This window comes from Martes martes (genome assembly GCF_963455335.1).
Source record: "Martes martes genome assembly, chromosome: X".
Classification (NCBI taxonomy): Eukaryota; Metazoa; Chordata; class Mammalia; order Carnivora; family Mustelidae; genus Martes; species Martes martes.
Genome location: NC_137897.1, coordinates 25,507,370 through 25,532,915, shown reverse-complemented (window position 1 = coordinate 25,532,915; position 25,546 = coordinate 25,507,370). Strand labels below are relative to the sequence as shown.

Here is a 25,546-nt window from a genome sequence, read left to right as displayed (position 1 = left end):
CATCCATTAAAGTGTTAGTAATTGTTTCCTGGTTTGATTATTCGAAATAGGGGCCGAACGGGGAGGATCCGGGTCCTGTCTTTTAAAACTGGCATCATTTCTCTGTGCAAAGCCCATTTGGAAGACAAGTACAGATGTAAGTCACGTGTATTAACTTTATCTTCTTTTATTAACGTTGGCTGATTGACCCCAGTTGTAGATGGGGAATGCCTCGTGTTCTGTGGTGATAGCGGGTCCCCCTTGTAAGATACAGAACTGCTTTCAGAGTGTCCTCAAACTTGGTTTGTGCCGTTGCCTGTCAAACATGAAATGGCAGGTATTTAAATAGAGAATGAGGATTAACTTCTCCAGTCCAAGTATGATTTTACATTACATTGACTGTGTCTGAATAAAACACATGTTCCTAGAGGATAAAGTCTGATTTCCTAACCCCTTTGTAGAAGTCAGAAAAATAAATGTGAGGGTTTAATCCGTGCGCTTGCTTAGTTTTTGGATTCTTATTTAAAGAGTACTATCTGGCATTCATGTTCCAGAAACATTGTTTATTTTATAATCATCTTAGTGCACATTGTACAGTTCTGTGACATGACTAACATTTTATTACTTAAGACACAGAGAGCTTGCCATTTCTTTCAGGGTAAATATCACCTTATAGAATTTCCTTTTGGTTAGCTCTTGGGTTCTTCGGCTTAAAATGCGTGAATCCGAATGAAAAGCAAATGCTAGAGGAGCAGTGGTTGGGACGACTAAGCGATTCATTCCCATTGTGAAGGACTGTACTTGTTTTTCCCCTTTAAAGGTTCCTAAGAAGTCTTGATGGTGGGAATATTAAGCAAACATCGCCTATCATGTCCTATCTCTTTTCCCTTAAGGCCTAGCCACACAGGGATGAGATGTGCTGAGCTTAAGGATGGGCAGGAGATAAAAGAGATTGAATTTCTCCAAAGCCCCTCTGTGTCCTACTGCTCATTCCCCCCCAGGACTCAGTCTCAAAATACACAGGCCCTTTTAGCTCTCACTTTTATGTCGTTTCCACTTGAGTTTTTTAATCCTCGGATCCAAAGAAAAAGAACTGAACGGCTTTCGTTAACCATTTAAAAAGGTGTTTTGGGTAAAGTAGAATATTTCTGTGGGTTTTCCTTCTTTAAATAGTGGAATTGTTTACAGGGTAGTTTGTAATCTAACCTTATCAATGGTATGGTACTAGCCCATCATAATAACCAAAGGGAGCTTTGAGCCCGAGTTTGGAATAACTCAAGAGCAAAGGTGTTTTGAGGTTGGTGAAACAAAAATACGAACTTCAGATTGGGATAGGAGAAGACAATTCATAATTTTGAAAGAAAAATCTGTGCATGTGTATCAGAGAGATGGTAAAATGCTGTGCATGCTGTCTCGCTTTTGTGATTGACATCTTAGGTACCTGCGTAAAACAATTCAGTTACTTAGAGTTTCAAATGTGCTTATGAAAAGGAAACACTTCCTTGAATTTACTTTTGTTGGCAGCTTTTTGAATTTAAGGTATGATTGAAATGATTTTATTTCTGAGAAGAAGACATAACATGTCAAGTGCTGGGTATTCATTTATTCCGTGACACTTCTCGTACACAGCTGAGCAGATACGGTCCCTGCCCTCGTGGGGGATATCATTCTTCAGCCCCAAAGACAGACATGTATTAGACCAATGTATAAAGTGATAGGAACTCATTTACGAACATATACAGGATCCTGTGGGAACACATGCAAGAAACTCCATGATCTTAGGACTTCATAAGGAAGTTCCAGTTTGGGTCTATTTTGAATCTCTGATGTCCAAAGAGGATGGTGCTTTGAACCAGTTACATGGTTCTTACTGCTAAAATATTTATGTTATGATAATGGTTACATCCTATATATAAAACCTTTCCCAAAGGATGACATTTTGGCTTAGGAAAATTCAGGTGTCACGACTATATATAAACTCACGTTTCTTGCAGGGCTATAGTTTATTTAAAAGCTGTCACACTTTATATATACACATGGTGATGATTAACTTGATCCATAAAAATAGTAAATGTGCCGATGAGCACATTGAATTAGAAGGAACCCCCTCTCTGTGGGAATGTTGGCTGCTCTCAGTAAGTAAGTGCTTGGAATTGAGGTAGGTGGTAGGTTCTGCCGTCATCGACGTGGTGCTGCTTTTTGATTGTTGAAATGCCCTTCTTCCTTTTGTAGACCTTTTCAAGCAAGTGGCAAGTTCAACAGGATTTTGTGACCAACGCAGGCTGGGCCTCCTCCTGCATGACTCTATCCAGATCCCAAGGCAGTTGGGTGAAGTCGCATCCTTCGGGGGCAGTAACATTGAGCCGAGTGTCAGGAGCTGCTTCCAGTTTGTGAGTTACTCATCTTCTTAAGTAACGTGTTTCTTTTTTTGTATTTTAGAAATTAATGAGAAAATAAGAACATACACCTTGAGTTTCGCACATTAGCTCCAGTGCAGGCAGGTGGGTAGGCGATTGATGCTTGAAACTTCTGGAGGCAATGGCTTCTGGACTCTAGGTTTTGGGAGAGAGGACAGTGTGGAGAGAGGGATAGAAGTCTCTCTCTGCACCAGGGACCATGGCTAGTTAGTTGCCGGGAGGGAGGGGCATCTGCAGTGGTTCAGCAAGGAAGGAAATAACAACCCCAGCCACAGAAATCCGTTGTAAATCAGAAACTAACTCCTGTGGGGCACCTGGGTGGCTCAGTGGGTGAAACCGTCTGCCTTCGGCTTGGCTCATGATCCCAGGGTCCTGGGATCGAGCCCCGCCTCGGGCTCTCTGCTTAGCAGGGAGCCTGCTTCCTCCTCTTTCTCTCTTGCCTGCCTCTCTGCCTACTTAATGACCTCTGTCTATCAAATAAATAAATAAAATCTTTAAAAGAAAAAAGAAACTAACTTTTGTAGGTGAGTCTTTTAGTCTCTTAACCTTTATCCCTTTATTCTTTTTTTAAAAAGATTTTATTTATTTATTTACTTATTTGAGAAAGAGAAATAGCACGAGCGGGGGAGGGGCAGGCAGAGGGAGAGAGAGAAATAGACTCCCTGCTGAGCAGGGAACCTGATGCTGGGTTCTATCCCAGCACCCTGGCATCATGACCTGAGCTGAAGGCAGACGCTTACCTGCTTGAGCCGCTGAGGTGCTGGTGACTATCACGTTTTGAAGTTGTCCTTTTGCAGCTTGGCATTCCTCTATAATCTGAAGGCCTGATTGGTGACTCCACATGTAACGAGATCAGTTTATTCTGCTGGTGTCCGTCCCTAGCCCAACACACGGCTTGTCCATTCTCTTATCCTGTCCCGTGGCCTCTTCCACACCACAGTCAGTGCCCCCAGAGTCTTCCCACACTCCATTGAGAGACATGGAGGCTTTTCCCCTTGTTTGCCGAGGTAGGTAATGTTGTACTGAACATCTTCACCCATTTAGCAACATGTTTTCCTTGATTGAAGTTTTCTCTTAGGGTAAATTTTCAGGAATGAGATTACCAGACTGAAAGATAGAAAGAGTTTTTGTGGCTTTTGATACATACTACTGCTGGATGGCTTGTTGTGAAAACTTGTTCCTCTTTGTAGGAAGGATTTGAGATATTTGCAGTACCCCGTTATTCACAGTGGTCTTTGAAGTTTGAGTATTTTTTTTGTTGTTTTTAATTTTGTTTTTCGGTGCTAAGCGCTGTTTTCTTCTTTGGAGTTTCTCAATCCATTGTAATCCCGTGAACCAGAGAACTAGCTGTAGAGATAAGCAGATAACCGGTTTAGACCGAAGGTCTTTGACCACAGACGAGGGTAAAACCAGAGGCGTAGGAGGCAGAACGTTGTGAATATTTACATGTTTTAAGCCATTTCAGCATTCATTTAAAAGTCAACGAAGCACCCCAAGGAAATGCCCACATAATAAGCTCCCTTATTTAGCGTTGGACATATTGTTAGGATTGTTGGGCCAAGTTATGGCACAGTAGCTATAAATATAAAAAAGATGTGGACAAATAAATGCATTTCTTCACCTCATGCTCGGAGTTCCCAAAATGTAAACAGGCTATCAGTACCTCTAGATTTTTTTTTTTTTTTGCACTCTGTTCCAGAATGGAGACACGAGTGACTTTCGTAAAATGATTACTAATGATCACAAATAATCCAGATTCATTTTTTTAAATCCAGTTGGAAAGCAAGTTGGCCTGAGTTGTTTTTCCGAAGCATTGTTTTCTCTTTAATCAAATTTCAGTTACTCTTTAAATTCTAGTTGTGAAGAACACACATGTGTTGCTATAAATGCATAGGCACACAGTTGTTTGGGTACTGTGGCTTGGGTTGAGAGCAAGGGACAGAGTGTATGTAGGTCTGCTGACAACCGACAGCCATGGACAACCCCTGGAGCCCTTGTCCCATGTCCCACAGTACTGCCTGTGGCTGCGGCTACCACCACCCTCACTGCAGGCTCTTTTTTAAGATTTATTTATTTTTGTGAAGGGGGTGGGGGAGGGGCAGAGAGAGAATCTCAAGCAGACTCCGTGCTGAGCTCTGGGCCCGGACCCTACAAGGGGGTAGGGGAGCTTAATCTCACAACCCTAAGTTCAGGACCTGAGCTGAAACCAAGAATCGGACTCTGAACTGACTGAGCCACCCGGGCGCCCCTGGCTCTTTTTGTTCGTTGAAATAGACAATATACTTGACATATTACATGGTGTAAATGTAAGGTATACTATGCGTTGACTTGATACATTAATATATTGTAATGTGATTGCCATTGCAGTGATAGTTAGTGTTTCTATCACATCATACAGTTCTCATTTCTTTCGTAGAAATAAGATACCGTCTCTCTCTCAAGTGAGAGTCAGGACAAGGGGTCACCGAACAGAAGCTCTGCCTTCCCAAATGCTGTGCTCTTGTCAGGAGCCATGTCCCTGTACTTCCGCGTGCCGCATCCTTTGGCTGGATGCCCCCGTTCTTCCCTGACCACATGTCTCTGTCTTAGTAATAGAAACGCTGTCTTCTTAGTGTCGAAACTTGGAACTCAGTCTGTCTTCGCATATGTAGTGAATGTGTCCTGGCTAGCCAGTCTCCAAGCTCTTGGGAATGTCTTCTGTGAGCCTGGGGGGGGGGGGATATCTGTTAAGAAACAAAGAGGGGTAACAGGTGGATGTTATTTTCTTACGGTTTTCCTATGGTATTTTCTGAATTTTCTTCTTTGAACATTCAGAATTAGAGAAAAATAAAGTGCTAACTTTTTTTTTGTTTTTAAGAGAAAGAAACCTCTTCTGTCTGATCTCCTTCCTCGCCACTCTTAGTATTCCCTACACCCTAACCTTGTCATTGTTCTTACTCCTCTCATACTGGTTTTAAAGAAACGTATTCGCTGTATGGTATCACGTGTAGCTATCCGATTCTTCCCATGGCCCACTGCATAAATCCCAATTTTTCTGATTCTCAGGCCTTTCCTAATCTGCTTCCATAACCACCCACCACTGGCTTTTACCACCACGAAATGGGTTCTCCCTACCCTTTGTACCTACTATGCTTACAAATAATATCATTACCGTTGCTACTGATAATCATACCAGACCCTTGTTCACATGAATTCTGTCCTTGAATCTCACCAATCCTTTGAGGCGAATGGAACGGGCAAGCTGTGGGGGTTGTGTTTTTCTTGTTATTTAAATGGCTAGATAAGGGGCGCCTGGGTGGCTCAGTGGGTTAAAGCCTCTGCTTTCAGCTCAGGTCATGATCCTAGGGTTGCGGTATCGAGCTCTACAGAGCTCTACACCGGGCTCTCTGCTCAGCAGGGAGCCTGCTTCCTCCTCTCTCTCTGCCTGTCTCGCAGCCTACTTGTGATCTTTGTCAAATAAATAAATCTTTTAAAAAAACGGATGAATAATTTACTTCTGCCCCTCAAGGCCCTCAGCTGACAGAAGACTTCAATTCCTAGTCTGGTGTCCCCAAACCCCCACTTACCAGCTCAGTCCCCAGTATGCACATTTTGATTCTGCTGTCCACTCTCCTGAGGTAACAGGCCTTCGTTCTGGGTCCCTGCTGGAATACGAGATGCCCTAAAAAAATGGGAACATAGGGGACTTAGGGGTAAGAGGAATGTTCATCTTAAGAACTTGAGTATTGGCAATTAGATGTTTCTAGTAGGATGTCGGGAAAATTCTGTGTGTACAGAGCCAGGCGAGGTTTATGTTACTTCGGTTTGGGAAGCCTCTCAACTTGCTCTAGTCATTTGCAGTTGGGTACTTGCTCTAGTCATTTGCAGTCGGGTTCACCAGATTCATTTTGTTCACCTCACAGTTGCCGTCCTGGCCGTGGCGCACTCTCCCTCAGCCAGGTGCTCTGGCCAGCCACCTCCCGTTTCCCGGTGTACTGCGAATGGAAATGTGCTGTTTGCTGCAGCGAAAGATAACACGAGTGAAAATGCCCTTTGCCCTTTATCTGAAGTGTAAAGACCTTGGGACTGAGGCCAGGCTGGCAGGGCTGTGCTCAAAGACCTCTATTTCTAACCCTCAGGAAACAGGAGGGAAGTCCTTGTTTTCTCCTACAAATGGGGTCCTTGTATCGCAGAAGGAGAAGTTGACTTCAGAAGAAAACTTACTTCTTTTGGGTTGGTACAGTTAGAAGGGCGTCGCTGCTGATTCAGACCAGAGCCAAGAAGTGGCCAAGAGAGAGGGCTGTTTTCATGCGCAGGGCACCCTGGGTGATCTTGTAAAGCTTTGCTTAGCTCAGGTCTGGATCTCTCCGTTCTGGACACGGATGCCCAGCAGTATGAATGCACTTCAGTACTGCTGAACTGGCTACTTAAAGATGGGTAAAATAGTAAATTTTAGGGTATGTGTATTTAACCACAATAAAAGAAGTTGTGGAAGAAACCCCAAAATAGCTCTAAATCAGAGAGTAACGGAAATCACCATAACGCGCAAGTACAATGTTTTTGCCTTTATTTAAAAATCAGTATCAGTCTTTCCAGGAATTACCCAGTAAGCCAGGACCCGAAGTCATATCTGTGCCTATCAAAAAGGAGAATTCTCCATAAATGTATGGATTTGACAGTGGTATCTTCACTGAGAGTAAAGGAGGCAACAGGATAATGTTTCTGCATGGATCCCAGGACCCAGGGATGATGACCTGAGCCGAAGGCAGACACTTAACCGACTGAGCCACCCAGGTGCCCAAAACTAGTTTGTTTCAATTAATGTATCATGAGGTAGCTCTTTATTTCATAATCCTTGGAAACAACTCCACTGTCACAGTGGATTGAGTCTTGTGACCTGAGTAAGGCGGGGCGTGCCCTGGCAGTGAGTCACACAGACTGCCCAAAGGAACCTTGGAGACTGACCACATCTCTGCTTTTTCTGATGAGAAAGCTGAAGCCCAGAGAGGGGAGGACTTGCTGCATTCTGCCTACCGCAATTATATCATGTCAGATCTAGACAGAAGGCCTAAGCTCCCAGTGTTCCAAGCCAGTATTTCCTTCTGTTAAGCCATCTGAATGGAAATAGATGGCTTTAACTGGTTCAAATACCAGACTGAACGAAGAGCTAAGAAACATGATCCCTTACATGAATTTTTGGTTATAATAGGATGACATGGATAAATGAACACCCTTATCACTACGGCAGTGCATGTGTACGCGCACGCGCACACACCCCACGCATGCCCCATGATCTTTATTTAAGATATTCCGTTCCCAGTGGCAGGTGGCTAAGTCTTCCTGCAAATGAAACCAGTTAATACTGCCTTTTAAGTGGAAAACTTCATACCTTTAAGTGACTTCACAAAAGAGTCGTGCATCTGTAAATTGGTATTGGGCAGTGGCCTGAGAAGTACCCCCATCCCGCCTGGGAGTTTGTAGTGTTTTCTTCTGTAAACATTTTAAGGACTTATTGCTGAGATGCTATTTGAGTATGCCAACTTTATATTCAGGATGCTTCACCTACAAGAGCTTGGGCACCAGACTGTGTTTATTTTACATCTGTTTCCTGCCTCCTTGTTGTATTCATGCATTCAAAATGAGTAAGTTGCTTTTTCATCTGTCTTGTGAATTTTTATATTCATATGACAAAAATGAATATCATCAATGTACAGTTGCTGTAATAGAGAATGATACCGAAATGAGAATAAATTACAACTTCAACTGTTGGGAGCAAGTACCCCCCCCCCATGTAAATAATCATTCCAGAATACCTAGAGTAGTAGTGAGTGGCAGACTGGTTAAGTGCATAGGCCCTGAAGCCAACTCCCTGGGTTAAAATCCCAGCTCTGCTATCATTTTTAACCTTGCTGGCCCCTGTGCTCGGGGGGTGCTTGGGGGGCTCAGTGAGCCGGTAGAGGGGGAGCGCTCAGAGTTGCAATAGGTACACGGGAGGTACTTAGTAACTGTTAGCTTCCGGTGATGTAAAGTGTGTTGAAACATGAGCCTATCCTACCAAGATTAAGAATTCCTTTTATCTGTAACCGAGCATCTGTGGATTCGATTTTAGAGGCTCTCGACATACTGTTTTCTCTCTGAGTGTGAAAATACCGTGCCAGGACACTTCTGAATCCATTTGACAGCATTCCTCATGCCAATTGATCACATTTTATATTATCCATCCTTAAAATAACCCCCAAAAATCCTATTTTGCTTAGGTTGCCTTTAGCTTTTTGTTCAGTAATCGAAATATGGGCCCTTCGGTTCCGTAGACGTTCTTTTCACACTCCTTTGGGTGGTAAGTGTTGAACTCATGTTCGCTTGAGCTCCTGATGGATACTGACTAATAACTACAGTATTTGTAAGTTGCTGCAATTTGGTATTCATAAATAGAGGTAGTTTCACCACACTCCTATGGGGCCTGCTTATGGACAAAATTCCTGTAGCTTTTCAGGAAGGCTCTTTTATTAGAGTATTACCAGTATTGTCTTGAGTTGACTTCTTCTCAATTGCTGGGTTTTTTAAATTATCAGCTGTGGTGGGTTTAGCTTCATAGTTACCCATTTCATTTGTTGTGGTTTGTGTGGTTAACTTGGCAATGTGGGGTGATGGTTATTTTCTTCAGTATTTTGAGGATAGGTTTGTGGTGTAGTTGAAACCTGGTTCATGCATACACTTAAACTGCTAAAGAACATAATTGGTGTCCTTTTCTTTGCTCGACATTCTGTTTTTAAGAAAGATTTTATTCATTTATTTGCGACAGGGATAGAGCATGAGCTGGGGTGGGGGCAGAGGGAGAGGGAGAAGCAGATTTTCCGCTCAGCGCCGCCGAGCCCTACACAGGGCTCCATCCCAGGACTGTGAGATACCACGATCTGAATCGAAGTCACTCAACCAGCTGAGCCACCCAGGTGCCCCTCTTTGCTCACATGCCTAAAGTAGTATTTCATTATTATGACCAAATTTCCCTCTTCCTTCCTCCCTCCCTCCTTCCATCTTTCCCTTCCCTTCCCACAAGAGTTGAGTCAGAGGTGCTAATGAAAACCGTTTTTTGAGAGCCATGCTTTCAGTTGGAAGAATATTCTAGATTCCCTTTAATCAGTTCACCATTAATTCTAATTCACATTGAACTTACTAGAAAAACTCATGGAAACAAGGAAACATGAGGCCATTATTGCCATTTTCTTTTTTCCTTGTTTGTCACTGGCTTATAAATTGAATTTTTAATGGAAGCTTCTTCCTGCAAAGATTATTTAAGATAAAGAATAGTATAAAACTTCTTCCTGGGATCTCCTTATCTATTTATCTAAGGTCCTTAGGGTATCTTAATTCTCTAAAACCTAGCGGGGTTGCCCCCCCTCCCCCGTTGGTTTTTTTTTAATTTGCATTTGATAAAGTATTTTATTTTATATTTATTTTTTTAGAGGCAGGGGGCAGAGGGAAAGAGAATCTTAAGCAGTCTCCATGCCCAGTGCAGAGCCTGGGGGCAGGGAGGGGGGTGCAGAGGGGTTTGATCTCAGGACCCTGAGGTCACAACCTGAGCCAACATCAAGAGTCAGACTTTTAACTGACTGAGCCACCCAGGCACTCCTGATAAAATAGCTTTAAAATTTTTTCTATCTTTTTTTAAAGTTACGTTTTTAAAAAACCCAACACGCAATTAAATTTATTCCGGTGGTCAGTTCTGTTAGTTGAGACAAATGCATTTTGTCGCCATCACTACATTCAAGGCACAGAACATTTCCATCACCCCTAAAATTCCCTCTTCCTTTGTTGTCATCCCACCTGCTCCCAGTCTCTGGAAACCATTACCGTGTTTTCTGTTCCCACGGTTTTGACGTTTCCTAAACTGGATTTCAAATGGAGAGTTAACATTATATCTTCAACTTTAGCAAAACATGTTCTGATACCTACTTGAGAAAATACATTCTGTGATATCCACAGACAGATGTTTGTATGTGTGAAACTTCTCTGTTAAGTAAGAACTCTCTAGCATAAATTAATGTGGAGCATACTTACGGATTTGCATAGATTTAAAAATTGTGCTTATGTTCCCTGGAGCCATGGTGTTAATTGGTTTATTAGTCAGGTGGAGTGGAGAGCCTGAGGTCAGGACAGTTGTCCTTGAACATGTAAATGAAGAGTAGATAATCACCTGGTGTTATTGTTTGGGCTGATTTTATCTTTAATGGGTAATTCAGAATCCTGATTAATATTTAGAGCAGTGACTGCAGGCCTCCAACCTGCTCATTATCTTCAGAACTTTAAATAAAATACTTGATTTCTACCCAAGACAGCAGTTATGGGAAGCCTTTTGCTGCTTCTCTCACAAACACAACCCTTGACTGCTCCATCATTATTTCAGACATGAAAAATGTCTGTGGATGTGGGGATTCGTAAACGTTTTTATGCTGAAAATTTACAGATAACCATGAAAGAGCACATCTAGGTGGAGTATGAAAGGATGTTTTAGGAACAGTGTAGCTAAGAGAACAGGGAGGAGATCTGTTTCATGTTAGGTTTGTATTTTTTGAGAAAAGTAATCCTGAAGAGCCTTTCACATTTTATATCAGTGACATTAATGCCATCTCCCCCCACCTTTTAATAATTATTAAAGTCACTCTTGGGCACCTAGATGGCTCAATCAGTTGGGTATCTGTCATTGGCTCAAGTGATGATCCCCATGTCCTCCGGCGCCCTGCTCAGTGCGGAGCCTGCTTCTTCTGCCTGCTTGCATGCTCTCTCTCTCCTCTCTCCCCCTCTTTATCTCTCTCTCCCTTTCTATCCCTCCCTCTCTGTCTGTCTCTCTCTGTCTCTCTCTGTCAAATAAATAAATAAAATCTTAAAAAAAAAAGGTAAAGTCACTCACCCTCCCACCTGCCTTGCCCCCTCCCTCGTGAAAGGGTGATTTAGAAGAAACCATGGTTTCCAACCAGCATTTTATTTTGGAAAAATTCAAGCATAGAGAAGAATGGAAAGGCTAGTGGGATGAGCAGTCATACATCTCATACATACAGCCTTGGGTTAGCATTTTATCCCATGAACCTTCCCCTTCCTCACGCTTTTACCCCGTGTAGGTACGTATATTTGAATACACACACAAGCACAGTTTTTCCCTTTACTGTTTAAGTCAAGGGACATCACAACATCAAACATAAACCCCTAAACAGTTCACCACATGGTTGTTGTTTTTTTTTTAAAGGACTTTCTCCATAACTGCAAAGCTATCATCATGCAAACTTCACACTGAAGCAGTAGCATCATCTAGCATGCAGTCCACATTGAAATCTCCCCATTGCCCTAGAATGTTCCTTATGGGTGGCTCTTTTCTTCTGGGATCTAGTCAAGGTTTTTGTCTTGGATTTGCTTGTCATGTCTCTGTACTTCCAGTTTATCTGAACAGTCCCCTAGCATTTTTTTCTCATTCATGACCCTGAGCTTTTTTTTTTTTTTAAAGATTCTTATTTATTTGATAGAAGATAGGGAGAGAGAGAGAGTACAAGCAGGAGGAGAGGGAGAAGCAGACGCTCCACCGAGCAGGGAGGATGACGCAGGGCTGGATCCCTGGACCCTGGGATCAGGACCCAAGCCGAAGGTGGATGCTTAACTGACTGAGCCACCCAGGCCCCCCATGACCATGACATTTTTGAGGAGCTCAGGCCACTTCTCTTGAAGAATGTCCTATATTCGGGATTTTTCTAGTTATCTCCTCTAGCTTAGATTCAGGTTAAAATTTTTGGGCCTGAAGACAACAGAGGTATGTTGTCTCCTTACAAGGTCACAGCTGGAGGGACAAAATAACACTTTGTTTTTACTGATAATGCTAAGTATGTTAAGGTGGTGTGTGCCAGATATTTCCATTGTAAAAGGATGTTTGTCCCTTTGTCATTAGGAAGCCATTTGTGTGATATTTTGAGACCCTATGAATATCCTATTCCTTAAGAACCCTTCACTATATAATTTTAGCCTCCCTGATGATCCTTTTCTTTTTTTAAAAGATTATTTATTTATTTATTTGACAGAGAGAGAGAGAGATCACAAGTAGGCAGAGAGGTAGGCAAGGGGGCGGGGAAGCAGGGTCCCCGCTGAGCAGAGAGCCCGATGTGGAGCTCCATCCCAGGACCCTGAGATCATGACCTGAGTTGAAGGCAGAGGTTTAACCCACTGAGCCACCCAGGCGCCCTGCCTGATGATCCTTTTCAAATTAGATGATCATATCAGTGATTGCATAAGAGCAATTTTCTGATTCTACCTTTCTTTTCGTACATAGTAGCTGGGTTTCTTCTGTAAAGAAAGGTTCCCGCTTCTCCCCTCTCTGTTTTTGAGTATCACTGCAGACATCCAAAGTGATGTTGAATGTACAAGAAAAGACTTCTCCTGACTGAGCTGCCTTTGGATATGCTCTTTCCCATGGTATTACCTAAAATGCCACCGTACAGAATGGATGGTCCTTTTTCTCCATAGCAATGTAAACGTATATTTAATAAATACATTTCATGGGGCACCTGGGTGGCTCACTGGGTTAAGAGCCTGCCTTCTGCTCAGGTGATGGTCCAACGTCCTGGGATTGAGTCCTGCATGGGGCTCCCTGCAGCCGGGAGTCTGCTTGTCCCCCGACCTCTGCCACTCCCCTTGCTCATTCTCTCTCTCTCTCTTCTTTGTAAATACATATATACATTTCTGTGTCAGTCAGCTTTTTTATAGGAGTGACAAGTTAACCAAAGCATGTAACATGAGCTCCGTGCTCAAGAAGATTTAGATGCTCATAGGCTTTTTTTTTTTTTTAAGATTTTACTTGTTTATTTGACAGAGACACAGCGGGAGAGAAAACACAAGCAGGGAGAGTGGGAGAGGGAGAAGCAGGCTTTCCGCTGAGCAGGGAGCCCGATATGGGGCTTGATCCCATGATCCTGGGAGCATGACCTGAGCCAAAGGCATAGGCTTAACGACTGAGCCACCCAGGAGCCCCTGCTCATAGGCTTTGCTGTTTCTTTTCCTTTTATGCTACTTCACTATAGGTCGACTGAACCTATCAGACCTTGTAGCTTATATCTGCTATAGCACATAATGGAAGGAGAAAGGATCTGCATTATCAAAAAGAAGGGAAAAGGAAGTGATAGGAGTATGTGTTTATCGCAGTGGTTTTTGAGGGTTTACTTGTACTTTCATACAGCGGACAGTAGATGAGAATAGAATTTTGTTGAAGATTTAGTAGCTGGGCATTGTCCCAGCAGGCCTTCCTTACATATCAGAGTCTCTAGAACTCTCAGGCAAGTTAATGATTCCAAAGATTTCAGAGATCAGCCTGTCTGTTCTCCTTGGAAATCACTTCTGTCTTTATTTTTTCAAGACTACTTTATGTGTACATATTGAAGTATTAAAAAAATAGATAATCTTGAGCTGTTTCCTTAACTTTTTTGAGCCTTTTTTCATCTGTAACATAGTTAAACATATCAGGAGCTATGTATCTCCCCCACTTTTAAATTTCTCCTATCCTTTCTATTAATGTGCTTTTCATTTTTAAACTTCTTATTTTTAAAGTGTGCAATTTGATAATTTTGACATGTGTTCACATGATGAATCCATTGTGGCAATCAAAATGAGCATATCTATCACCCCAAAATGTGTTTTTAGGCCACTTGGTAATCTCTCCAGGTCCTCCCATGTCCCCTGCCACCCATCCCCATCTCTAGGTGGCAATTTACCTGGTTTCTGTCACTGTAGATTATTTTGCATAGTCTGTAATTCTATGCAAATTGCATTTTATACAACGAACCCATTTTTGCTTTTACTCAGTATAACTGAGATTTATCTATATTGTCTGTATCCATATGTCATTCTTTTTAAATTACTATATAGTATTACATTTTGTGGGTATTCCACAATTTGGTGTTTTTTTCCTCTTATTTTTTAAAATTTTAATTCCATTATTGTTAACATACAGTGTTATTAGTTGCAGGTGTACAACATAGTGATCAAACATTTTGTACAACACCCAGTGTTCATTATGACAAATGCACTCCTTAATCTCTTTCACCTGTTTCACTCACCCCCCCTATCCCCTGTCCCTTTGGTAACCATGAGTTTGTTGTCTATAGTTTAGAGTCTGTTTCTTGATTTGGCTCATTCGCTCGCTCACTCACTGTCACTCTCTTTTTAACCTTTCCTTGTCTGGTTTTCTTAAATTCCACATATGAGTGAAATCATGTGGTATTTGTCTCTGACTGATTTCACTTAGCAATATACTCTCCCGCTCCTTCCATGTTGTTGCAGATGGCAAGACTTCATTATTTTTTATGGCTGAGTAGTATTCCATTGTGTGTGTGTGTGTGTGTGTGTGTGTGTGTGTGTGTGTGTGTGTATCTATCTTTCTATCACATTGATCTGTTTATTTTAGAGAGAGCACGAGTGGGACGGTGAGAGGGAGGGAGAGAGAGTCTCAAACAGACTCTGTGCTGAGCATGGAGCCCGACACAGGGCTCGATCCCATGATCCTGAAGTCATGACCTGAGTTGAAACCAAGTGTCAGGTGCTCATCTGACTGCACCACCCAGGCACCCCTATATACAACATTTCCTATATACAATATTTTCTTTTATCCATTCACCACTGGATGGATACTTGGGCCATTTCCATAATTTGGCTATTGTGAATACTGCTATAAACATAGGGGCTCATGTATCCCTTTTTGATAAGATGCTAAATGTTATAAATGGAAAAGGCAGAACAGGAAATGGATTACTGTACTCATTTCAAAGCTTGGTCATTATCAGCAAAGACTACCTGATCTTCCGGGTAGCACCACTTGTGACAGAGATAGAAGATACAGAAAAGACTCCTGTACATACAGTGTGGCCCTTCATGGGAGACCAACTGTTCTCAGAACAGAAGTAGTGTAGACTAAGAGCAAGAAATGAACCAAGCTTGTGTGGAAGCACTCATAAGTGATCCCTTGTGTCCCCATAAGTGATCCCTTGTGTCCCTGTCTGTAATCTGCTTAGCAGCTCACATGGAAATCACGAGTATCTTGTGTCTAAGAGGATCAAAATGCCATCTTTCTTCTGTTTTGTTACATTGCAAGTTTTATATAGTTTTACAGAAGACATTTTTTATCACTCATTTGATTTTCATAAAAATGGGGATTGTTTGGAAGAAGAGTCATTAATATTCTTTACAACTTGTTCTTGTTCCTCCTTTTATGTTCGTTGCTAGTGCAGACTCTCTCTTATGTAAAATATTCCACTGATGCCCTTGGTAGATTTAGAGGTTGTTAAAGAAATTGTAATAACAGCTCTGGGAACAGCCAGGAACTGCCTGTCCTATACTGTCTGACCGTGGCTAGCCATTCTCCTTGTAGTTTTACAGGCTTTGTGTACACACTGATTTACAAAACAGTTTTGATCAATTTAAATTTAGCATTTCTTTCCAAACTCAGGCTTTACACAGTCAGGACCAGCAAAGTTGGGTTGTGAGCTATTCATGCCTTTCTCTGTTAACAGCGGTAGTGATACTGCAATGGTTATTTGGATTTATGAAAAAAAAAATCGTTGGTTTGTCCTGGTGTTTTCCATAAATTTACCTTTTTCTGTAAGACCGTTTAGAAATTCTATTCATGCATATGAATGTATTCAACATTTATATATTTAGTTATTTTTCTTCGAAATGGGCAGGAATTCTATAAATGAAATGACAACATATGTGCACAAGTGCACACACGCTGTCTCATATCCAAGCTGATTGCGATAATTATTTGCCACAATTAAATACATTTCTGCTGCTTTTCATCCTGGAATACGCTGCACAGGGTTGTCTGTTCGAGAAGCAGCTTGATTTCAAATCTGAGTCTGTGATTGTACCGGGTTCGCTTGTGACCTCTAGCTTGGTTTTTTTTGTTGGTTTGTTTTTTTTTTAATTTCTTGGTCCTTTTGCTTTCCTCTCTTCATGATATATTAACCAGTGTGGCTTTTATCTCCCAGTTAATAGCGGAACAGGCCTATGACGGCTTCTCTGTTTCTGTGTGGTAGAAGATAGCTCCCAGGGACGTCCGGTGCTTAGTGAACACTGTGTCCCCGTGTTGGTTTCTGACTTTTAACAAATGAACCATGGTAATGTGAGATGTGAACATTAGGAGAGGGTTTCTCAATCTTGGCATTACTGACACTTGGGTCCAGATGATTCTTAATTGGAGGTAGCTGTCCTGTGCATTGTTGGGTATTCAGCAGGATCTTGGCGTCTGTCTACTGGACACCGGTAATATCCCTCCCCTCAGTTGTGACAACCAGAAATGTCCCCAGACACTGTCAGATATTCTCTGGGATGCAGAACTGTCCCTCCTTGAGAATCACTGACATAGAGCATGGCTGCCTACCTAGGGGATTCCCTGCAGAGCCTCTCAGTGCAAAATCTGTATATTCCCATATTTGAAGCCAGATCATTCTAAACATACCCTCCAAATTTATAAAGAGACTATTAGCCCTTTGGTATATGATACAACAGACGAACCAAAAGAGAGATATTTATTTGAGGAGGTTTTTAAAAGTAAACTTGACACAGTTTGAGAATGTGCTTATTTTGTCTTTTCCTTAGACAACCCTTTTAGGTTTAATTTTGTTGCTCTTTTGGGATGACTCAGCAGTTTTTTTAAAAAATTCTAACCTCATTCAGTTACTCTAATCCTTCCTTTTATTTATTGTGATCACACTGCAGCTAATTTCCTGTCCCTTCATTCACTTCCATAAACTTTCACTGCAGGGTGGGTGGGGGGTGGGATTGGAAACCTAGCTCCTGTCTTTAGCTTTGGGCAAGTTTTTTTTTTCTTAGATGGTTAGTTCAGGGTTTTTTTTTTTTTTTTTATCATCTGAGAACTACTGGGTGCAGTCTCTTGCATAATACTTTATACAGTTTTTTTTTCCCCAGTTGATTAAGCATTGACACGATTTTTCAAAAACTTCAAAGTCGAGATGCTTAATTGCCTTCTCTTAAAAATACAATGTATGTGTTGACGGTAGCTGGGGTGTAGGGATTGCTCAGAAATCTTCCCATCGCTTTTCTTCTGTAGCTGCGAACTGATAGTGTAATCCTGACAGAAAATGAGCGTTTGCATTGACTCTCTAGCAGCCATTTGGGGCCTGGTCCTTTGGTGCCTCAGGATTTATGGGAAGCATAACATGAAAGAAACCCAAAAGTAATTCTGAACCCCGGGCAATTCCCCCAACTCCAAACTTGGCATGTCATACTTTTTGAAATGATTATTTTGGTCATGACATCTTTGGCTGGAAAGTCCAGATACTGGGATTCCTGGCACTGTTTGTGGACCTCATTAAGATGGGGTTTGTATCAAGCCCCACCCTGCTGCCTGCTGTGCGGGGCTCCTTCCCTCGCCTCCCAGCTGTGGACAGTGGCTGATGCATGAGGCCCAACGGAGCTGGAGTGGAATCCCAAGATCCTTCTGAACAGTAACTCTCATGATGCAAGGAGCTGAGATATCTTTGCTCTTGGCCTCCGCCTGCCTTGCAAAAAGCAAAATGAGCCTTAGCAAAGACCAGAAACCAAAACATTACAAAACCCAGAGCTAAATGGCCTGTTTGAAGAGTTCTTGCTTAAATGGTTCGAACCTGGCGTTTAGGGGAGAGGTCAAGGTCATCCTTGATACTGAGAAAAAGCATCTGAGGCCTCTCCCTTGGTCAGCAGATAATAGCACCTAAAAGGATGATCCAGTTCACTGCCATCATCCCTGTCTTTTGTCCTCAACAGCTTCCTCTGTGCCAATCTGTCCTTACTCATTTTTTTCTAGAGAGGCCGAAATGTCGTTTTAGCTGGGTTTTTGTTTTGGTGCTGTTAGCTCTTTACAGAAGCTTGCCTGGTTTTTAATTCTTTCCTTCTTTATTGCCAGACAAAAGGAGAGGGAATATACCACTAGGATACAGAATGGTTTGTAGTAAAAATGAAAGATCGACACAGAAAGAGCATGTGAATCCTCATATCTTGCCTTCAGTGCTGTCAGTTGGCATCGGTGAGCAGTTTTTAAAAAAGCCCAAATGATGGATTTTCCATCCTAGGAGCGAGGAAGAACCTTGAGAATTTCCAACCTTTAAACACAAGAGAATCTATAGTATTTTGAAAGTGGAGAACATTGTCTAGCTTCCCTGGGTAATTCACCCTAATGCTTGAACAACTTACTGCATCAGGAAATTCTGTATGAGTTACAGCCTAAATTCTTCATGCTGCTTAAGCCTGTTTCTTCTTGTTCTGGCCTCATTGGAAGGATCGAACAGCTGGTCACAGGCCCCAATGCAAGAGCCATTCACGTAATTGAAAACTGTTATTAAATTGCCCCTTCAGCCACTCTTTCTTGCTCATTCTCTCTTTTTTTTTTGTTCATGGCTAAATAATCCCAATTCCCTTAAATTGTTCTCATAGGTCTTTCAAACCCTTTAATTATCCTTGTGCCTTTCTGCCAAGCCTTCTCTGAATTCTGGGTCAGCTGGAGTCCCCAGAACTCGACTGCGTTTTCTAAGGCTGATTTGAGCAGTGCCGAGGGTCATGAGACCCATTTCCTCACGCTCTACCCGCTTGCCTTCAGTTATACATCATAGTCGTGGTGTTGCTTTTTTGCTTTTTTGTTTTTCCGCCTCTATTTGTTGCTGACTCATAGTCAGATTTTTACTTTCCATCTTCTGGAATGAATAGAAGCTTTCTAGTTTTACCATACTTCCTGTATGAAGCCTGATTTTTACTCTACAGCCTATCTGTTAATTCATCAATAAACAAACTCTCAGCATCAGTCAGAAAAAAAAATAGGTTCAGGTGAAGCGACAATAAATCCATGTTTCAAATAGGAAGGAATTAGTAATGTTTTTCAGTTTACTGTCTTCCTGTGCTGGTTTGTCTCCTCGCTAGAAAGGGTTATTTTGATAAAGTGTGTTTTTAGACCAGTGGAGCAGGGGATTGTCATAGGACGTATTGTGGCTGAAACTTGTAGTTCCTTTGATACAGTGTGTCGTTGTGTCTTTGTGGACAAGATAGAGAAACGTGTGCAGGAGCCTACACGGTGACAGAACTGGAAAAAGGCCTAGTCTGACCAGAGAAGGCTGAAGCCTGGGTTTCTGTTGAGCTGAGCAGCAAGCTGTCCTGTGTGACCTCAGCCTTCTTGATATTTTCACCAGGGACTTTTTGATAAAGACAGAATGCGTGTTTTCAAATGTAAAAATCGTTTAAAAATAAATAAGTTTTAAAAATGTAAAAATTACACAGAGTGGGGAAGAACGACTAATCTGTTGGCTGTGAGAGTCAGGATTCTGCAGGATTTCGCTGAAATCGTGCAGTGGGCTCAGATTAACAGGAAATCTTGAGGAAGGTAAAAGAAGCCAATCCCAGACGAACAAGCAGAGGAGAGGAATCACTAGAAACAGCCAGGAAGAGCATTTCCCATTATGCCCACCGCAACATTAGTATTTTGTGGTGTTCATAAGCCTGAAAAGTTAAAAAAAAGAAAAGATAAAGGTCTTGGGATCACTGAATGATTAGTGTGGGAAATTCTGAGGTCAGACAGAGTTTAACGTGTTTCTTTACCAACGACCTTCTCAGCTTTTAATATGTTAACATGCATTAAGCATTTTAAGAGGCGATTATAATGTGCAGTGTTTCCGTAATTAATTTGACCTTCTTTTCATGAAACATTTTGTTGGATGACTGATCTGCTGGATGCACTGGGAAACACTGACCCAAAGATTTTACTTGAGTGGAAACCCCGTGTGAGCTTAGAATACAGAACAAAAGAAAGTCATGGCAATCCTACTGCCCAGACAAGTAGAGGTACCATTCCCAACAGATCGTTTTTGTTTTTGTTTTGTTTTTTGTTTTTTAAAAAGATTTTATTTATTTATTTGACAGAGATCACAAGTACGCAGAGAGGCAGGCAGAAAGAGAGAGGGGGAAGCAGGCTCCCCTGCTGAGCAGAGAGCCTGATGCGGGGCTCGGTCACAGGACCCCAAGATCATGACCTGAGCCAAAGGCAGAGGCTCAACCCACTGAGCCACCCAGGTGCTCCACCAACAGATCATATTTGAAGAATAGTCTTCCAAAGGAAAGTGGCAAACCAAGGCATGTTCTATGAGAAATAAAAGGAATGGGGGGGATGCACCTGGGTGGCTCAGTCAGTTGAGCATCTGACTCTTGGTTTCGGTTCAGGTCATGATCTCAGGGTTGTGAGATCAAGCCCCTGGTTGGGCTCTGCATTCAGCGTGGGGTCTGCTTGAGGTCCCCCCCCTTTCTTTCTCAAATAAATAAATAAATACAATCTTTAAAAAAATAAAAGGAATAGGGATGAAGAGGCATGGACAGACATAACAGCTCGGATAAAATACTGAAAGGGCTCCACCAAGCCTGAGACCCTCTGGGTTTCTGGTGGGACAGACAAGAATGGTGAGGGTAACAGTGGCACACATGGGCGTGGCTCTTGCTGTGTGCCAGACACCATTCCACATGCCTTTCATTTAACTCATTTATTTCTTAAAACAACCCTGTGAGGCAGGGGCTCTTCATAGTCCCGGCTCATGGCAGAGGAAAAGTAAGACTCAGAAAGGTAAATTTAATTCACCAGAGTCAACACAGCTAGTAAATGACAGAGCTGGGCTTTGAACTCTTGGCGGTTGGGTTCTGCAGCCTCTGCTCTGCTCTGTGGATTTCAGCCCTCTGTGTGATGAAGCACTTTTGACAGGGTTACCTGTACTCAGATGTTCAAGATCCTCCATTAAGGATGCTGGCTCCCTCGTACGGCTGATGTTTATACGGTGGCTGTAAGAACACACCAGCATCGCATAAGAGTTGAGACTCGATGGCTGTGGAAGGTCCCCCCCCCCCAATTTTCCACAGAGTACCCCTATGATAGCACTCTACACAGAGAAGGGTGCTCCACAAAAGTTTTTGGTCAGTACTTCAAATTGATAGCATTTTGCAGCTAGGAAATTCAAGATCAAATAGCTCATTAGAATGCTCTTAAATTTATAATCGGGGTAACTGCTGGACGAGTGCTGAAGTGGTGAGCTTTGCAAGCCAAATGACTGTAGGTCCAAACCCTATTGCCTTTCTGTCTGCAGGGTATGAACAGATTCGTGGTTAGTGAATCACATTCCAAGAGAAGGGACATGGGTTTGCAGTGCAGATACTCCTGACTTTTTTTTTTTTTAGTTTTTTTTTTTTAATTTTTTATTTCTTTTCAGCATAACAGTATTCTTTGTTTTTTCACCACCCCCAGTGCTCCATGCAATCCGTGCCCTCCCTAATACCCACCACCTGGTTCCCCCAACCTCCCACCGCCCGCCCCTTCAAAACCCTCAGGTTGTTTTTCAGAGTCCATAGACTCCTGACTTGTTTGATACTAAGTAACCCCTCCCTATGTTCATTTTCAATCGGGCTTGGAATTGGCAGTGTCCTCTGGTTCTGGGCAAAAGCAAATGAACAGCCACTCTGTAGACAGCACTTGCATTCTAGGACTCAGAGTATCTCCAGAAGATTTTTGTTAAGGTCAGTGTTGTACATCATGAAAAAACAAAATTAAGTGCCCAAGAACCCAGGGTGAGTAAGAACCAATAGAAACCTCAGACTGCAGAAGCAGACCTATAGTAATTTCACACTGTGGAATCATTAGATGGATTTTTGAAAACCATGTTTACCCTGTTTAAAAAAATAATAACAGATAAGATTGAAAAATATCTGCAGGGAGCCACAGACTTTGTAGAACTGACCTTACAGATGACCAAATAGAACTTATAGATGTTAAAAAGTACAATAACCAAAATTTAAAACTCATTGTATGGGATTAACAGCAGACTGGATGCTACCAAAGAGAGAAATGTATCGAAGGGGTTGTTAGAAATGAGGTACAGAGAGGGTCTATGCAGAGGTACACAGGCCAGGTTGAGAGAGTCTAACCTTTATTAGATTCCTATAAGCAGAACAGAGAGGAAATGGTGAAGAGATGTTGTTTGTTGATGAGATCATGTTTGAGAAGATTCCAGAGCTGACCAGAGATGCTAAAGATTCAAGAAGCCCAGTGAATACTAAAAAAAAGTCTCAATAAACCTTAGAAACATAACACAAGATAGAGAAAGGACAGATTACCTTCAGAGGAGTGATAGGCTGCTTTACTGCTGACATTTCTTTTTTTTTTTTTTTTTTTTTTTTTTTGATTTTATTTATTTATTTCACAGACAGAGATCACAAGTCAGACACAGATCACAAGTAGGCAGAGAGGCAGGCAGAGAGAGAGGAGGAAGCAGGCTCCCCGCTGAGCAGAGATCCCGATGTGGGGCTCGATCCCAGGACCCTGGGACCATGACCTGAGCCGAAGGCAGAGGCCTTAACCCACTGAGCCACCCAGGCACCGCCTACTGCTGACATTTCTTAACAGTAGTAACAAAGAAAATAAAATAAAAGTGGAATAACAATTCAGTGTGCCCAAACAAAATAAAAGCAAACAAAACCAAAAAAAAAAAAAAAAGGAAAAGAAACCCTTTCAGTCTAAAAATCTATACCCAATGAGGAGAGCTGTCAAGAATATGGATTTTAGAAAGAGAGAGATTTTTGAGACCAAACAAAACCTGAGAAATTCTCCTCCAACAAGACCCTTACAAGAATATTCTAAAGGATATACTTAGGCAGAAGGGATCCCAGATGGAAAATGTGAGATGAAAGAAGCAAAGAAAAAAATAAAAGTGGCCAATATATTGGTCAGTCTGACAACACAAAAAAATTAAAACGCCATCTCGTAGGATTAACAAATATGTAATTAAAATGCATGATTGTTGCAATCGATAGATGATGGGTAAATATATTTTGAGTTTTCTAAAATCATGGTACTGTTGGGGAGGATGGTATTGATTCATTTTAGCCTTTGAGAGGCAGAGAAATAGAGACAGACGAGCAGCAGCAGGCCACCGTGAAAACACTAGACCAGGAGTCTTGGGTTCTAGGAGTGGCCTTTGAAAAGCTCCTTCCCTCACCTGTGTCTCAGTTTTCTCATCTGTAAAATGAAGCTCCAGGACCCAGTATTTTTTAAAGCATCTTATTATGATTCCGTGAAACACTGAGACATAGATTCTCCAGGAAAAAAACAAGGAATCAGTAACTCCTGAGTTGGTTTTTCCCTAACCTCCTTTGAAATGTTATCGATAAACACTCAGTGTTTTCCTTCTGGCTCACTCTTACGTATCTGTTCCAAAGTGGAGCGAAAGGGAGTGTTGAGGCACAGGTGTGTATTTGGCTCGCCCTTCTCCATGTGTTGGTTTTGCTTTGTTTTCTTGTCATCTAGCAGCTGAACAGAGTAATGGCAGTGTACCCTTAGTCTAGCCTTAGGGGGTAGGTGGCTCGTGTGGCCGCGAGGGGGACATTGGCAGAAACAGACTGTGAAAAGTGGGTCTCATTGCAGCACTACCGTTCTGAATTCCGTAATGTCTGGTCTGTACTGATGTCTGCCTCCTTTCCTTTCTCCCCTCCTTTCTCTTCTTGTCCCATGCCCGCCCCTCCGCCCCTGTGTTTCCTCCCGTCCACACAGGCTAATAATAAACCTGAGATCGAAGCGGCCCTCTTCCTAGACTGGATGCGACTGGAGCCCCAGTCCATGGTGTGGCTGCCCGTCCTGCACCGGGTGGCTGCCGCGGAGACTGCCAAGCACCAGGCCAAGTGCAACATCTGCAAGGAGTGTCCCATCATCGGATTCAGGTATCCGGAACCCCCCAGATGGCATTGTTTTTTGCTTGAGTCTCTCACCTTTTTCGGACTTGACTTTTCATCTCCTGAGCCAGTTGCCATCAGTTTGTTCCTTTCCCAAGTGACTGCCCTGGTTCCCCAGGCTAGTTGGACGGCTCTGACTCATTAGGTAGGTGGCCCTCTGCACCTTTCGTTGTGGAGCTCTGTGGAGCCACATGCGCCATTGAACAGGATCGACTGACCGCCTGCGTCCATGGCAGTACTTGTCCTGCAGGGGAATGCCGAGTCACCGTGCTGCCTCCTTCCCAGGGCCAGATGGTGGGAACCATCTCTTTGGGTTGTTTTTTTTTTTTTTTCATGGTTCTTTTTTCTTTTCTGTTCTTTTCTTTTTTTTTTTTTTTTTCCTGTTTATAGAAATTCTCTGGGAATCGGTTCTAAGACTAAGAGATGATTCTGTTTGGGGAGACCTGTCATGGTAGCTCAGTTTCTTACTCATTTTGTACCACTTTTGTTCCCTGAACTCACAAGAAATGTTTCAAGCAACCCAGAACGTGCTGCTTTATCTGCGAATCTGATTACACTCTTTGCGTAGTATCCTAATGAACTTCTGAGGGAATATAAAGTATGCAAGTAAATGAAAATTTCACAAAGCAGCTAAAAAAGGGAAAGGTTCTTTATAAATTTAAAAGTGAAAGAGCTAGGAAGCATAGCAGGTTATTATTCTGATATTCTTAAAAATGTCAGGGAAAACACTTGGCTCTTAAATCTTCAGCCTCGTTGACCTGTTTGCGGGAGAGGGGATATTGTTAGATGAGTTAATCTTACTGAACAAGAATCCCAAATCCAGATTTTGAAATGATGAGGTATTTCAACATCTGGCTCAACATCCGGGTTTCCCCAGCAATGACTTAGCCGGGTAGTTGTAAACTACTTGTATGGCCCGTGCCTGTGCAGAACCCACTTAACAGCTGGGTAAATACTCTTTAGTTCTGCTCACACTTGCTTTATTTCTTTGTTTCCAAATATCTACTTCATGCCATGCGTGTGCCTTTTATTCCTTCTTCTTTCTGCCCCTGGTGTTTCTGTCCTTCCATACTTCATGTTGTTGACAAAGGGGTTTTTGCCAAAACCCTTAAGAGGGTTCCAAAGGCTAGATCGACAACTCTGAGTAGACAGTGCTCGCTAAGGACACAGTTTGCCTGCCTTCCTGGTTTCTGGCAGTCAAGAAGGATGCCAGGGGAGAGAGAGAGGGGAACCCACAGAGGACTGTGTTCCAGCACTTACCTTTCTTCTCTCAACTCCCCTGGTCAGCTAGTGAGATTCATGTGCAGGGGGAGGCTTCACAAAATAGAAAAGGGGAGTGCTTTGAAAGATCTGAGAGTGATGTTGCCTTTAATTCTTTTGCCCTTATTGAATTAGATTAT

The 25,546-nt window shown here is 42.4% G+C and overlaps 1 protein-coding gene across 4 annotated transcripts in view; it reads left to right on the top strand.

Annotated features, from left to right (window-relative positions):
- DMD (dystrophin) overlaps positions 1-25,546 on the top strand; it is a 2,068,501-nt gene that overhangs the window by 1,977,417 nt on the left and 65,538 nt on the right. For all 4 annotated transcript variants that reach the window (XM_080795194.1, XM_080795196.1, XM_080795193.1 and 1 more), the window contains 3 exons: positions 51-136; positions 2,212-2,369; positions 23,968-24,134. In XM_080795194.1, coding sequence (XP_080651320.1) covers positions 51-136; positions 2,212-2,369; positions 23,968-24,134 — 411 coding nt within the window. The remainder of the gene's footprint in view (positions 1-50; positions 137-2,211; positions 2,370-23,967; positions 24,135-25,546) is intronic.